The sequence below is a fragment of the Pseudoliparis swirei genome, chromosome 11 (genome assembly GCF_029220125.1).
Source record: "Pseudoliparis swirei isolate HS2019 ecotype Mariana Trench chromosome 11, NWPU_hadal_v1, whole genome shotgun sequence".
NCBI lineage: Eukaryota > Metazoa > Chordata > Actinopteri > Perciformes > Liparidae > Pseudoliparis > Pseudoliparis swirei.
Window position 1 is genome coordinate 3,559,643 of NC_079398.1, and position 14,074 is coordinate 3,573,716.

The 14,074-nt window shown below is 46.1% G+C and overlaps 2 protein-coding genes across 8 annotated transcripts in view; one reads left to right on the plus strand and one right to left on the minus strand.

The window, feature by feature from the left end:
- Positions 1 to 3,023, plus strand: part of ttll5 (tubulin tyrosine ligase-like family, member 5) — a 55,843-nt gene extending 52,820 nt beyond the window's left edge. For 4 of the 7 annotated variants that reach the window (XM_056426111.1, XM_056426112.1, XM_056426117.1 and 1 more), the window contains one exon: positions 838 to 3,023. In XM_056426111.1, coding sequence (XP_056282086.1) covers positions 838 to 1,029 — 192 coding nt within the window. In that variant the 3' untranslated portion in view covers positions 1,030 to 3,023. Of the gene's footprint in view, positions 1 to 388 lie in introns of all 7 variants that reach the window. The other 3 variants (XM_056426113.1, XM_056426114.1, XM_056426116.1) reach the window with 2 other exon arrangements.
- tgfb3 (transforming growth factor, beta 3) lies at positions 2,817 to 13,806 on the minus strand. The gene is made up of 7 exons (XM_056426126.1): positions 11,968 to 13,806; positions 7,759 to 7,922; positions 6,400 to 6,529; positions 6,145 to 6,252; positions 4,595 to 4,751; positions 3,984 to 4,137; positions 2,817 to 3,879 (listed from the first exon to the last, which is right to left on the minus strand). The coding sequence occupies exons 1-7, from the start codon at positions 12,311 to 12,313 to the stop codon at positions 3,721 to 3,723; spliced, it is 1,218 nt and encodes a 405-aa protein (XP_056282101.1). The 5' UTR covers positions 12,314 to 13,806; the 3' UTR covers positions 2,817 to 3,720.
- Positions 13,807 to 14,074: the final 268 nt, after the last annotated feature.

Consider the following 14,074-nt stretch of genomic DNA (forward strand, 5'->3'; position numbering starts at 1 on the left):
TAATCAAATGGTCTCCGGATAATAACCAATCATCCCACCAAATTTCATGCGATTTGGTTTAATACTTTTTTAGTTATCCGAGTAACACGCATACAAATAAATAAATACACAGCGATCAAAACATAACCTTCCGCATTTTCAATGCGAAGGTAATTATATATGTTAACCTAAACATTCTTTCAAATCATAATGACAAAGATTTATCTTCAGTTACCTTTTTAAATCTTTTTAAAACTAAATTATTATAACAAATGAAATCATGCAGTTGACTCTTACAACACTGTTATTCTGGACCACTTGTCCGACACCATTTCTTCCGTCATTTAGAGAGAGGGACGTTCTGGAGACAATATTGTCACCTGATTTTTTTTCGTTTGCTGAGCTGCAGGAAGCAACGTCCAGCGGTCACGTCATCCGATTGGAAGTCAGGGTGATGCTTTTGGGTTCTCGGGCCCCACGATGTAAAAGAGCACCAAAATAAACAGAGTGTGCCGAGAGGGAATGAAAGGAAATACTGTTTGGGAGCGCAAACACGGCGGCTCGAACTGAACTCGGAATGCCTTTTCTCCTGGATGCCTGGCCCCGAGCCAGCAGATGGGATGAGTAGCGCGGGGGCTGAGCATGAAGAGACAGTCAGACAATAGGCTGAGCGCTGAGACGACAGAGCAGAGCCGCCGGTAAGCGCCGAGACCAAAAGTTTAAAGGACCCGCAAAACATTCACCGGGAGGGTTTTAGTGCACTTTCTAGAAGTAAAACTCTTTCAGGGTTAACCTGAAACATGTTGGTGCCATCCTCTCTCTTTTGATTAATTGTACTTTCATCTTCTGCTTCCCGAGGTCTCATCTGTGATCCGGAGCCCGATCACAGATGACATGAAAGCGACCGGCGGCGTGTCCCGCCCCTCTGCTGGCCTGACAGGTGCCTCTGCATGTAACTGCATCCTCACAGAGGTGTATTCTGGGAAAGGACAACAGCAACAGACGGAAGATCTGAGACATCAAACGGGGGTCCTCGTCACCGCTCTGTGATCCGGCCACAGACGTGCAACGAGGATAGTCTTCCAGGCCAGGAATGGCCAGCTTTGATGCAGCTTGGGATTTTATTTGCTCAGCTCGACATACGTTGGCCTTTTCAACTCCCCCCCCCCCCCCCTCCCTTTGGCTACTCTCATACATCCTAACAGTTGTCCGCCCTCATTCTCTCTCCATGCTACTGATACCGCGGGAAGATCTGACAGATCGCCTTCAGCAGATGGTTCTTCAATGCACCAGTGGCATATTTCAACGACAGGATTCAACCTTTTATTCTCTGCTCGATATTTGTATCTTACTGCAAAGTTATACAAACAGACAAGCGTGCAGAGAAGCTTCTCCCACGAGGACTCTGGCGTCGGACGCTCCGACTCCAGGTCTTTGTTTCAAGACAAGTTGTCGCCAAATGACCAAAACTGGCCGTCGCCTAAGGACGCGTTAAAGCATCGCATCCTCCGCTCGTCGGCTTAAAAGCACGACTGGCTCCCGCCTCGTTCCTCGTTTACAAGGACGACGTCACAGTGTCGCTGTGATGTTTACGTTTTGTACCAAGAGGATAACACGGTTGGCTCGTGCGTATTCCTGTCACCTGTTGAGATGTTGATGTTGTTTACCTGAAATGGACCAAATTTCATATTTTTTGTAAACTCAATATGTAGATTATTGTTAATATATCAGTATTGATATACAGTTCATCGTCCACCAAACGCCATCTCTGTAGCTCGAGGCTGAACACCCTCGTGGATATTCTTTGCTCGTGAGCATTTAGTGAGTTAACTCAGGGTGTGTTCAGAGAATGAAACATTTGTGTTGTATATCAGAAGTTTCAGCATATGTTTGCGATGACGAGCAGCAATACTTGAATGTCACGCATGTTTTTGTCATGTCAACGGATGATTATTATCATCGTGATTTTGTACAGTAGTTTTTCAACTGGTTTTAATACAATCGATAGTGTTGTGGTCGGTGTTGTAGATGGACTACTTTACGACGCCAGCGCATGATGTGTTACAAGGAACAGTGGACTCCAAATCAACGCGCGTCCTCTCCTGCGGTGACACAAGGTTTACAGTCGGATCATTTCATCTGTTTGGTTGCTGATGGTTTACAACACGCATGCATGGGATTGTAATGTTTTCGGAATCAAGTCAGTCTGTATCCAACATGGAAATGAACCCCGAGACGGCGTCGAAACATGCCGATCATGTCAGTAAATGCATTTGTTGTCATTGCTGGACTTTGATTTCTTCACTTTTGCCATCAGAATGAACCCCATTACCTCAATGAAATAAAGTGCTCTAAAATACTAAACTAGAACGGGCACTCGGTAGAGCGCATACCTTCGCATATCACAAGATTGGGCATTGAATTATGAACATGTTGGCATTAGTTGCATGCCGATTGGATAGAAATTGACCGTGCTTTGGTAAAAAGAAGAGTTTGACCTTTCCATGACCTTGACCTTTGACCCGATCGATCCCAAAATCTAATCAAATGGTCCCCGGATAAAAACCAAACATCCCACCAAATTTCATGCGATTCAAGAATATGTTGACCTTGGCTTTGACCTTTGACCCAATCGATCCCAAAATCGAATCAAATGGTCCCCGGATAATAACCAACCATCCCACCAAATTTCCGGTTTAAAACTTTTTTTGTTATGCGAATAACACGCATACAAATAAATAAATAAATACACGGCGATCAAAATAATAACCTTCCGCATTGTCAATGCGAAGGTAACAAACACAGTAACACATCCAACAATAATGGAATTAGAACAATTCTATCCAACTGTCCATTTTTAATAAAAAATAAAAAAAACAAGGTGTTTCCAAGAGTAATAGGAAAGACGTTTACAGTTTGTGATCTAGTTAAACGTTCGCTTCGTGACATACATCGTCTCATACGACAGAGAGGCTCCACAACGATCCCTGGAACCTCCGTCCTGTTGTATGACAGAGGTAAACATAACCGTGGAAATATGACTTTGAATAAAAAGGTTGGTTTCCAGCATGTTTTCATGATTCTTTTCTCAGGTGATTTTTAATTCAACAGCATTTGAATCCTAAACAAACGGCGCGGGCAGCCGCACGGCGTCGCTTTCCAGCTCGGACGTCCGAAGGTGTCCTGTGCGTCAGAGCCCGAGGATGTGTTTGCTCTCAACAAACACTTTAGTTTCGCCCTCTTTGACGTATTCCTATGATGCATTCAGTCTGCATTCTCAGTCATTTTTTCTTCTTTTCGACTGCAATTATTGTACGTCCTTGAGAATGCAGCGGTCACTGAAAGGCGGTTATTGTTCTGTTCTTCTTGCGATGTAACACTGAGGTACAGGCTGTTCAAAAACGCTGGAATAATACATAAAAAAAAAAAAGAGAAACACTGACGTCAAAAGGCAAATCGATAAGAGAAGAGGTCCGATGGGTTTGAGTGCCGTTAGTGAAGTGGTGTCATCTTGGTGAATGCTGCCGATGATTGTGAGCAGAGTGGCGGACTGCATCTTTTTGTTGTTCGTGAGCGAGAGAGAGAGAGAGAGAGAGGGAGCTCCGGCGAGGCGGAAGCAGGGGTCGGAGGTACATGTGCGGGGCAAAAGTGTACCGCCCCCCCCCCCCCCCTCGACCCCTCGGACCCGCTCCCGAGTGGCGCTGCGAGCCGCCGCGTCTCACGCCACCGACGCCCCGATGTTTAGCTGCACTTGCAGGACTTGACGACCATGTTGGAGAGCTGCTCGACTTTCGGGGAGCGACCCACGTAGTAGAGGATGGTGAGGGGCTCCAAGTCCTGAGGGACGCAGCAGGGCGAGGCCGACGCCTCGGGGTTCAAGGTGTTGTACAGACTCAGCAGCTGAGGAGGAGGAAAGAGCAGAAGGAGACGGGGGGTCAGCGGTCACGTTTCCCCCCCGGATTGAACCGCGACTCGAATGCGCGGCGGCGGCGCTCCGGTCTCACCGAGCTGTGGGTGGTGTCCGCGCTGCGTAGATAAGGACAGGGGCCGGAGCAGAAGTTGGCGTAGTACCCTTCAGGCTGGTGGATCCACCTCCAGCCCAAGTCCTGCCGGAAATTAATATATAGTGGTCGTACACAGCAGTTCTCCTCATAATTGCTGCAAACAAGAGAGGACAGAGAGGATAAGAAGCAATTTAACAGTTATACATTTTCCTCCCCGTGGGCACGCAGCCAGAGAGGAGAGTGGAGTGCAGAAATTCCACTCTCAGGTGTGCCCTTGTTTTCCCTCTTGGAGTGAGCCCAGGTGTCTTTGGTGTTGCTTGTCCTCGGCGTGTAAGAGGAGGTGGCGTTGGCGAGGACTGGGGCGGATTCAGACTTGTGTGGGATAATACCTCTGTCGTGCTCGAGTGGGTGATTAACAAGCTTATTCTATTCAGTGCCGACACGCTCTTCTTCTCTGCCATCTTTTTGAGAGGTGAAAGCTGATGTTTCCATGTCATGTTGCCTCGGGTGGTGAATTACCCCTCGATAGTCACAGAAATGATTTGACAAAGTCAAAGACGGCAGTCCGAGCCACGCAGGACATTTTCAAACGCCGAAGAAATGTGCCTTACTTGAAGCAGTAGTTGGTGTCAAGTGCCCGCTTCCGCCTGCGGGAGGAGGACTGGGCATCCAGCCTGTGGGGAGGGAGCATCATGAGGATGAGATGTGGGTAGAGCTGCTCCTTCTGCTTTTTCACACGGCTCAGGTCTTCGTAGTCGGCTTCCATGCCTGCGGGAGACAGTCACGTAGTCGTCAGGACACCGAGAAAAACTGCAGATTTATTCATATTGAGGATGTCAAGAACCGACTTCAGTGGAACTGCATCTTCGCTCTGATCGGAGTCGTCAGCTGTAACTCTTACAGGAGGATACTGTAATATCCAGGAGGGGCTTGGCTCCTTGTCCCTCCCTTCTCACCCGTCTCCTTATTCGACACTGGTCTCTAACTTCCTTCTCTCCTCCGCTCTCCCCCCCCCTGAGCCTGCGTCTGCTCATCCAATCTACCCCTGATAGCTAAAGCAGTGGATATCTCGGGAGAGATGTCGCTGCTGGATATGTACGCCCCGAATTAATTCGGGGCCAAGCGTCTGAGCGCCCGTGGCAGCACATTCCTCGCGGCCGAGCCAGTCGGTAGCGTTCCCAGGGCCGAGGGCCCGGGGGCCCCAGAGCTAAGTGAGATACCAGATCGATTGTCTTCCCATGCTCTGGGTCTCTCTCTTCATCTTAGAAAGGAAACCCATTATCTTAGCAACTAGTCCTCAATGGGTTTTGCTGCTGGAGGAGCATGTTGATGACAGGATGAAAAGCCCTCATGATAAGGACCGTATCGTGGATGTTACTGTGTTATAACCACCAAACGGATTCTTATTCATCGTAGGAAACGCTGCTCTAGACGACAACATGCACAGTAAGAGACACAATATACACCTCAGTTATCTTTTATTTGGCATAAATGCAATTAAACAAAAGGCCTATTGAGCCTCTTGGGTAAAGTGTTGTTTCATCTTTCATTGAATCCTATGTCATTTGTAGAAGTAAAGTTTAGAGTCTTATAGCAGCCATTTATAAATAGCTTTGCAGGAGCTTTGACATGAACAGAAAACCAACCAATGCGAGGCATTTGCAACTTTTAAAATGATAAATTATTTGACTAAAACAAGCTCATGCAGAAACTGGTCCTGAGACCCATTAATGCAAATCCTTCTAAAACCAGCAGAGCCTCAACAGTGCTACTCAGAATGAAACACATACAAAAAAAACATGAGATGCAGATCTGGAACATTAGACAAATCAAACAGATGTAAATGTTTTCCATCTCTTGATCATGAATATAAACCGGCAAACATTCACTGTGAAAGCTCACGACTCACTATTATCTATATTCAACTGAAACCACTACTATTGTTTACTTTTTAGAATGCATTTCTCATTTAAATGAGAGATGCTTTTTATTCATATTATAATATCCTCACATGAACGCGTCTGATTCCCAATTTGAAACCTCGGCAGGATGGTTTTCAACACATTCATGATGCCTGCATTCAAATTTAAATAAGTTTTCAGAAAAGAATCCAAACCATTCAAATGTCTCCACCGCATTGAGACATTAAATGCATTCTCACCTTTGAACTTGACCTCCAGCACCTCATTGGCATTCTCGATAATGTCCCCATTGGGCCTGAAAGTGTGACAGGGACAGTGTACGCTGATCTCCAGGCCCAGATTGGTTTCTGGGGGGGGAAACAAGAGCAGAGGGATGTAGGCGGCTCACGTTCCCCCCTGAAGCTGCTATATCCTTCATTTGGAATGAACCCGTGCCATTTGGCAGCATGTGCGTTGAGGTTCGATGCGAGGAGCAATCGGGGTGTCCCACTCACGTCTGTACATCAGCCACTCTCTCACGGTCTCGGTCACATCGAAGGAGACCCACTCAGGAGTTCCCTTGGTCAGGACATTCTTGCCCCCGATGTAGCGCTGCTTGGCTTTGGGGTCGTCTTTCTGGAGGATCTGCGAGGAAAGATGAAAATGTGACCCAGCTGCATAAACTCTCTTTCACACACACACACACACACACACACACACAGAGAACCAGAGCTGTCTGTCTGAGCCAGACTCTCCAGGACGCCTTGGGCCAAATGTCTACTCTTCATGGAAAAAGTGACTCCCTGTGTTGATATCCCCATTTTGCGAGTTAATGCCTGCGTGTTACCCTCCTGCCAATGAGAACCTGGCTGTCCTTCACGTCAGCGGTTCAAACGTACACTCGAGCTGGGCTCCCTAGATGCGGGGTCAAGCGGTTCAGAGAAGCGCGGGGTTGCACGCGTCGGGCGGACCGTGTGACCACGTCGAGGCCCCGAATGTACCAACCTGACGATGGAGGAAAACGCACAACAGTGCGGTCCAGACATTCCTGTCTCCATCAGCACTCCTCTGAACAAAGGTGTTTATCTGTGGTGAGAAATGTGTGTGTTTGGGTGGTGAACCCCACAGCAGTGCTTTGGATAACCAGGTTCCTGAACATTGTCAGCATCTAATCTGTCTTCCTGTGGGACCGAGGGGCCCGCGTCAGCCCTCTGCCAATCAACTCCAGCCTGAAAGTGTGGGGGCGAGCAAGCGGCTCCATTTACTCCCCTGGTGGGTGACCCTGTGTCTATCTCCTCCGAGGCCCCTGGAAACAATCTGACGGCCTGACAGTCTGGACTCGGCGCTGGCCAGAGCCTTTCCTCAGAGGCGCTGCGCAGTCCGGAGACGCTTGTCTCCCTGGCAGGAAATGTTGGAACCCGATCATTACTCCTCGTGTCTCACGGGAGATTAATGAGGAAACCGGGAGAAAAAAAAAGATCCATCCTTGCCACCCCCCACACACAGACACTAAACAGATGCTCGCTTTAACCGAGAAAAAAAATCTCTTAAACACACACATGCAGGTGCAGATCTAAAAGCCCTGTTGAAAGTATACACTCGATATAACAACTGCTATAACATTGAGAGAAGAAACTGCTGAATCGGGCGGTCCTTAACGGCGTCTGTGCAAGCTCTTTGTCCTCACGTAGAATGTATTTGACGATAAGCACGTGGAATAATGATCAGCGCAGACGAAGAGGAGAGAGGGAGTTGGACACCATGATGTGAATGTTTGCATCTTTCTCGCTGACCGACGCAGGCCTTCTGAGGGAAATGGAGCCCATAAACTCTGCACGCCGCTCACAGTGGAAATGAACGGTCGGCGCACACACCTGGTAGAGCTCAATCCTCTGCTCGTTTCTCTTGGCGGCCGAGTTGGGGATCCGCAGGGCTCGAAACTCGGCCCGGAACAAGTTGGAGGAGTTCTTCTCCATGGTGGAGACGTTGAAGCGGAATACCTTGGAGGTGATCCCCTTCAGGCAGAGGGGCAGGTCGTCTGCAGGTAAAGTGGAAATGATGACTTGACAGTGACTTTAAGGATGCATTTAAATATCTCCTTTAAAAATAGATCGGACCGGAACTCTCATTGTTTCTCATTTTATAATCCTTTTAAACTCTTATCCATCTGTTATCTCCCTAGTGTGCATGTTATCAAAGCCTATTTTCCTTACAGGAGTCAACATTATTATTATTATTATTACCGATACACTTTTTGCAGAGGGTTCCCCTCCCTTATATAGTTTTCAGATAAAAGTAAGCTCTTATTATCTTTTTACTATCACGTGCGCTATTACCACGCACCATCTGCTTATACTTTGCGCGGTCCGAGTTCGCAACAAGTTGAAGTCGTGAAATGAAAACCAAATGTCCCATGCGGTGGTGCAGCCGGCTGCAGCGGGACGGCAGCAGGCTCCGCCTCCTCCCCACCAGCTCCGGAGCCCAACAGGTGCTCCCAGGGCTCGGACACAAGCCAAGTTTTCCTTGGAGCGAGGAAACATGTGGGCTCACGCGCTGGAGAGGAACAATACCCGAGGAACCCTCTCGGAGGGCGACTCCATCGCGATGGTAATGCCACTAAGTGCACGCTCGACAAGAAATAACTTGCTGCCTTGCACGTGACTGAACACTGAATCGGCTAAATGAACGGCCACGTTGGAATTCCATGTAAAAACGTTGTGTTGCATTGAAACCTTTCCCCCTTTTTACATCATAATGCCGTATGACAGTTTATTATTTGAACAGGCGACACATATGTCGAGCAAAACAAGCACAAAGCAAACTTGTTACGCTCCAAATGGAAACAGTCATTTTCAGCCAAGCCATTAATTTATTTATCACCCCAAGCTGAAACTTTAATACCAAGCCTCAGATGTGCTGATGGGTGAAAGGGGCATTGCACCTTGAGCTGATTTTCACTTTGAGCTGTTTGGGGACAAATGGAAACTCAGAAGTTCAGTTGTTTCTTTGTCATGCAAAAGGAACTCGCACATCTCCAAATATCTGTCCTTCATTTGACCCATGCTCCTATTTCAGTGTCCTCCCAGTCATTATCGGATATTTCCACAAAGCTTTTTTCAACTTTCCCTATTTATAGGTGACCTTTTCAGCATTCATCCCCAGCCAGATATCTGTCCAGTGTTTCCACGCAATCTATAAGGAGGAAACCTCAGTAGCCCTTTCCTCCCCTCACTCCCACCCCCCCCCCACCCCCCCATCCCCCAGCATAAGGTGGAAAGCCCCACTTTGAGGGGAGATTTGAAATTCTAATCAAGTCTTTGGTTTCCTTTTGGATGACCTCATTTTTCCTATTGCAATGGTTTAGGTGGATTTCACATCATGGCTTATTTATGCCAAGGGTCTGAAAGGTAATGTGTTCCATGTTGCTAAGTGGAGGGGGTTGCTTGCATAATTAAATTAAATACATTCAGAAATGTTCGGACCCCCACACATTTTCAAATGATGGCTTTTAAGAGTCCTCGGATGCTGTTTGACCTGTAAACTGCAGCGCAGCTTTACGTCAATAAGCTTCATTGGGGTCTTCTTTCTCGCTGTAACTCCACTCGAAAATGGATGATTTTGGCGTTAAGCGTGAATTTAAATCAAGATTATTTTCTAAACATGTAAGTAAACAAAGTAGATATATATGTATAGTTTGGATTTAAATTAAAAACTGTTCTTAGATCAGATTCTAATTCTAAAATTGGGATTCACTACAAAGAACTATCATTAAAACGTTGCTTTATGTTCACATGACGGCCTGGATAACAAAACGATGCCTAGTTGATCTCATTCTTGTGTTATTTCTTAAGGAAAATTGAGCTTAGATGGGCTCTTAATGAGGGATTTGGGGGAAAGCTTGTTCAGGAAGTCCTCGGGACAGACGTTTGAACAGCTCTGTTGTAAAGCCTCGCCCCAGAAGTTACCGACCACACCTCTCACTCCGCGGCGTCTGGGATCCTCACCTCGTAGAACAAAGATGGAATAAAAACTCATGAATCAGCTCTTTGCCCTTCCGCCCGCAGGGTTGTCCGTGATGTCAGCCTCTCCAAAGCTTTGTGGAGGTAAACAAAGGAACTAGGAAGCATAAGGCAGCAGGTGCTAACCAGTTGCTGATGTGTCTCCTTGATCTCATCGAGGGAAATAGAAGTGTCTTTGGAAATATATGAATTTGATTGATCTAGTGACAGTCAGTCTCTGAAATATCCATTTGTTTGCACTATGCTATTCTATTCAATGTTTGTATGTCACATGGATATGTACACAATTGATACTAAATTGTAATAATACAGATTTAAATTGCTGCTTTTGTATCAGAGGAGTCGTCAATAGTGAAGCAGATGAGATGATGGGATGCAGTTCTGTTCTGAAGTTGAAAAACAACTTTTTCCCCACTTCATTAAAAAGATGAGGAAGAAAAAAATGGTTGAGGCGTGGGAGTGTGTGTGTGTGTGGGGGGTCAAGCCAAAGACCTCTGTCTCTGTTTGCTCAGATGACATCATCCCTCTACTATCCCATATATCGGATACCCTGCTGTCCTCAGCGTTAGTCCTCATTCTCTCCTGACCCACCACTGAGTCGACGATCGGCTGAGCGTTTCACTCCAGCGGCGGGCGTCAGTGTGCGAGGCTGGTTTCTAAAATCGGAGTCGTGGATTCTCAAAACGTTATCGTGCCAAAGGGCTTCATTCAGTTCAGTGATGCTCTTATTTAATTCCTTTAACAGTAGTTGGTTAATGACGATATATAGTGTGCCGCATTAACTTTCTGATGCACCAGCAAATGAAGAGCTCCTGCTGCCCAGTCTCAGTTATGCTAAGTGGCAAATTAAAGTATGACAGAAAGGTTTCTGTTTAACTTTTTAACAAGGCATTCAATAAAAAGCAAAACGTGCCTATACATTCCCAAACTATCCCACCTTTCCAGAAACGGTGAATGTAAAACTCATTATATTCAGCAGGAAAATTAACTACACAGCGAAATGATCAAGGTGACGGACGTTATGATCCACGGCAACGTTCCCCGCTCTCTTTAAAAATTACCGAATGGAAAGGGAGAGTGCTAATTAACGTATCCTGGCACCTTCTGTTAATTTCCGAATGCACTTCTTGGATAAGCTGTTTAGTGCCGGTAGTCCAGGTCGTGTACTATCACCTACACTATGGCCTGCAGCATGAGCCCGGCGTGACGTGTCCTGGGCACCTGGCCATCACTGATCCCACTCCTTAGACCTGTTTGTTTTGGGAGCTCTGGCTACCTCTGACCAGAGGATAAACCCTGAGCTGTATATTTTGAGTGTCAGAAGCACTTTGTAGGGCCTGTGAAATGGATTTGATTCAGGACTTATGCTGGAACCAGAGGCTCTGCTTAATGTCTCAGCACAGTGTAAACACCTGTTGATTTAAAAATGGCAACACCATGCACGAGCTGGCAGCTGACCGTGAAAAGGCACACATCGAACTCCTCGACTTCAAACCGACTCTGGAGGATCTGCTGCTCAGTGAGCTTCTGTTACTGTTTTTTGGAACAATCAATGGACCATAGTTTATACAGGAAATACCAATATGGATGACCAAGGGAATTAGATCATCGCTGGGAGCTCGGCTCCTTGCTACTGGAGAGGAATAGTGGGGAAATAGAAGCGAGAGAGCGCTCACACTGGATGAAAAATATTGGGAAACTCACGGCCAGAAAATGGAAATGAGGTATTGGAGTTGGCACGAGATACCAAACCTAACTGCCTGAGAATTTTCCCCGCTTAGGAATGTGTCAGACTTAGGCTGGAGTTCCCATGGCTTTGGTGTGAGGTATGTATGAGGAATGGTGCTCATTCCAATTAGACTGTTTACTTTGCCCTCTTGGTTGCGCGTCGCTCCACTGCTCACAGGAGTCACGGCGCACTGGCACAACCAACCATTGTGCCAATCACAAATAGTTAATCCAACCGATAGTGTTTCAAACACATGTTGTAGTTCCTGTAGGAGAACTTAATAGGATTCGCACACACACACACCTGAAGAGTCGTGATAAAAACAAAGAACTTACTGTTTTCTGGCGGACCATTGACCATGTTGAACTTGTAAATCTCCTTGGCGTAGTACTCGGTCTCCGTGTTATCCTGTCCACAGCTCTGATGCCGGTCTCTTCCCAGCTCCTCAATGAGCTCCTTGGTGCTGTTATAAAGGGCCAGGACCTGAAACGGTACTTGGCTCGGACCTGTTGTTTGAGGCGGACTGGTCAGTCGCAGTTTACTGAGAATCTGCCCGCGCACCGCTTCGACTCTCTTTTTCTTGATGTGGTCGATGTCCACAGTGGTGCACGTGGAAAGCGACAGAGTCATTGTTACACAATTGGAAATGAGGAAAAACAGAAGTGCATTTCCCAGATTCATATTTCACTCTGTGTTGCCTCACAAGTAAAAGAAGACGAATCAGCTCCGCTTCAAATAGAATCCCGTCCTCTTCTCATTCAGGTCGTTAGTGAGTCTTGTTCCAGGAGGAATCCCATTTTCTTAAGTGCTATGTCATCTTTGCAAAATGAGCATTTGCATGGAAGCAAATCCGTGCCATTTTGGAAAATACTCTCAACTCTTCAATACAACTCGTTACTCTACTCGTCATTACCCCTTATCTCATGCAAGCACCTCTTCTTGTCTTCCTGCGTTTATAGTGCGCCGATCTCTGCACCGCAGTTCAGTTCCTCCAATGCATCGGGCTCTTTCCATCCAGCCGCATGTATGGAGTCAGTGTGTCTCTGCTCCTTCGCTGCAGTCCGGCCTCAAACCCACTCACACGCGCTCCACGCTCACTCATACTTTATAGTCACAAGCTGTGACGTTTTCGAGGGAGGGGCAGCCAGTTGCAGCCTCCTTTCTGACAATGAGATCTCTCCTGTTCTGAAATGCAATTCATTCGACTTTGAATAATATTTTGTGTGCGGTCAAACTTAATTAAATGTGCGTACTATATTGGGCGGAATGCGATTTCGCAAGAGCGGCTCTCTACTAAAGACAGACACTGGATCGTTTTGTCGAGAATGTTTTTGTTTGTTGTGCTCTCTACGGGACACATCCCATGAGATGTTTTATGTATACAAGTAGCCTATATCGGGTTAAGTAATGTGATACTGTGTATTCGTTAAGTCCCACTCCAATCAATGACGTTATGTGGGTCTTTGGATCTTGGAAAATGTTGACCGTATCTCAAATAAAGTTTTGGAGGGAAATCAAATGCAGATGGAATGTCAAAGTGGACAAAGGACACTGAAGGTGCACAGGAGCTCAGCTGCTGTGATCCACTGGATGCTGCTACTGTTCAGCTTCTCCCAATCAACGTAAAACATGCGTAACAACGACATCTAGCGGACATGTTGGGAAACTGCAGGTCCCATATACATCCTTTCTCAGCCTGAAGCTATATTATGGGTATTGACCCTTCTTATATGCGGTCTTTGATGATGACTGTGCTGGCCTGAATTAGATGAGATAATCTAACGGGGCTCTACTTGATTGAGGATGAGGATGAAAAAAATGGCAAAGGGCGTGGGAGTTGTGGGAAGGATGATGTTTGTTTGGTAAAAGGCAAACTCTGATTGTTTAGATGACATCATTTTTCCTGAACCCCTCCCTCATGTTTTACAGACCCAACACAGCACTGAATACATGATTAATCTGACTATTCACTTAGCATGCTTCTGGGTGCAAGGCATGAGATTAAACATTTTAGGAAATGTGTCACATGTCTTAAATCAAATCTTAATGTTGAGAGTCATATTTCGGTTTAGACAGTCCTGTCTTTACTTTACTTTTTCACAAGTACTTGATTTACGTTGCACTGAGCATGACATGTTGGGGTAACAATGGGCCACTGAAGCCAAATGATCCTCCAGAAACAATGATGTCATTGCTCACGAGAAGCCACTTACAACCCTGCGCCAGGAAAGACTGATACAATGAATATACAAGCACACACACACACACACACATATATATATATATATAGGGAGCTCTCCTGGCTGCCAGACAGAGACATGTATAATCATCCTAATCTTGGGGATTAATAAAAGTGTATATTCTATTCTATATTCTATTCTATAATAATATAAATGTACATATGTAAACACACACACATATATATATATATATATATATAAT